The sequence below is a fragment of the Mustelus asterias genome, chromosome 7 (assembly GCF_964213995.1).
Source record: "Mustelus asterias chromosome 7, sMusAst1.hap1.1, whole genome shotgun sequence".
In the NCBI taxonomy this organism is placed as follows: domain Eukaryota; kingdom Metazoa; phylum Chordata; class Chondrichthyes; order Carcharhiniformes; family Triakidae; genus Mustelus; species Mustelus asterias.
The window spans coordinates 135,778,519-135,779,061 of NC_135807.1; the positions used below are offsets into that span (position 1 = coordinate 135,778,519).

At 59.5% G+C, this 543-nt stretch overlaps 1 protein-coding gene across 2 annotated transcripts in view; it reads right to left on the reverse strand.

The window, feature by feature from the left end:
* Positions 1-296, reverse strand: part of tbc1d31 (TBC1 domain family, member 31) — a 40,352-nt gene extending 40,056 nt beyond the window's left edge. The window contains exon 1 of one of the 2 annotated variants that reach the window (XM_078216880.1): positions 44-296. In XM_078216880.1, the coding sequence (XP_078073006.1) occupies positions 44-120 (77 nt within the window). In that variant the 5' untranslated portion in view covers positions 121-296. The remainder of the gene's footprint in view (positions 1-43) is intronic. The other variant, XM_078216881.1, reaches the window with a different exon arrangement.
* Between the last annotated feature and the right edge of the window lie 247 nt (positions 297-543).

Sequence of the window (543 nt, forward strand, 5' to 3'; positions counted from 1 at the left end):
GGGGAGGGGGGAGGGACTGGGGGTCGGAGGTGCCGGTCTTTACCCATCCGCTGCCGAGGGGCTGGGCTTCCGCTGCCAGATGCGGCCCCGCTCCCGGGCTCCCAGGTCGCTGCTCTGCATCAGGCCGGACCCGGCCCGGCCGGCGGGAAATCCGGTCTCCTTCCCCGGAGCGCCCCAGCTGGGAAATCCGCAAAGCCTCCGGCACCGCCGCACAAACACCCCAATGGAGGGAGAATAACGGTCATTCCCTCCCGTCCAAACATCCGCTCTGGACAGGACGTGACATCACCACACCCGCGCTGCGCATGTACGCCGGCCGCAACGCCCGCTGGGAATTGTAGTTTTCTGTGGGTTTTATGTGGGTTCGTTGGAGTGAAGGTTTTAAAGTTTATTTATTAGTGTCACAAGTAGGCATACATTAACACTACAATGAAGTTACTATGAAAATCCCCTAGGGAACGCCTGCTCGGGTACACTGAGGGAGAATTTAGCATGGTCAATGCACCCAACCAGCACATCTTTCGGACTGTGGGAGGAAACCGG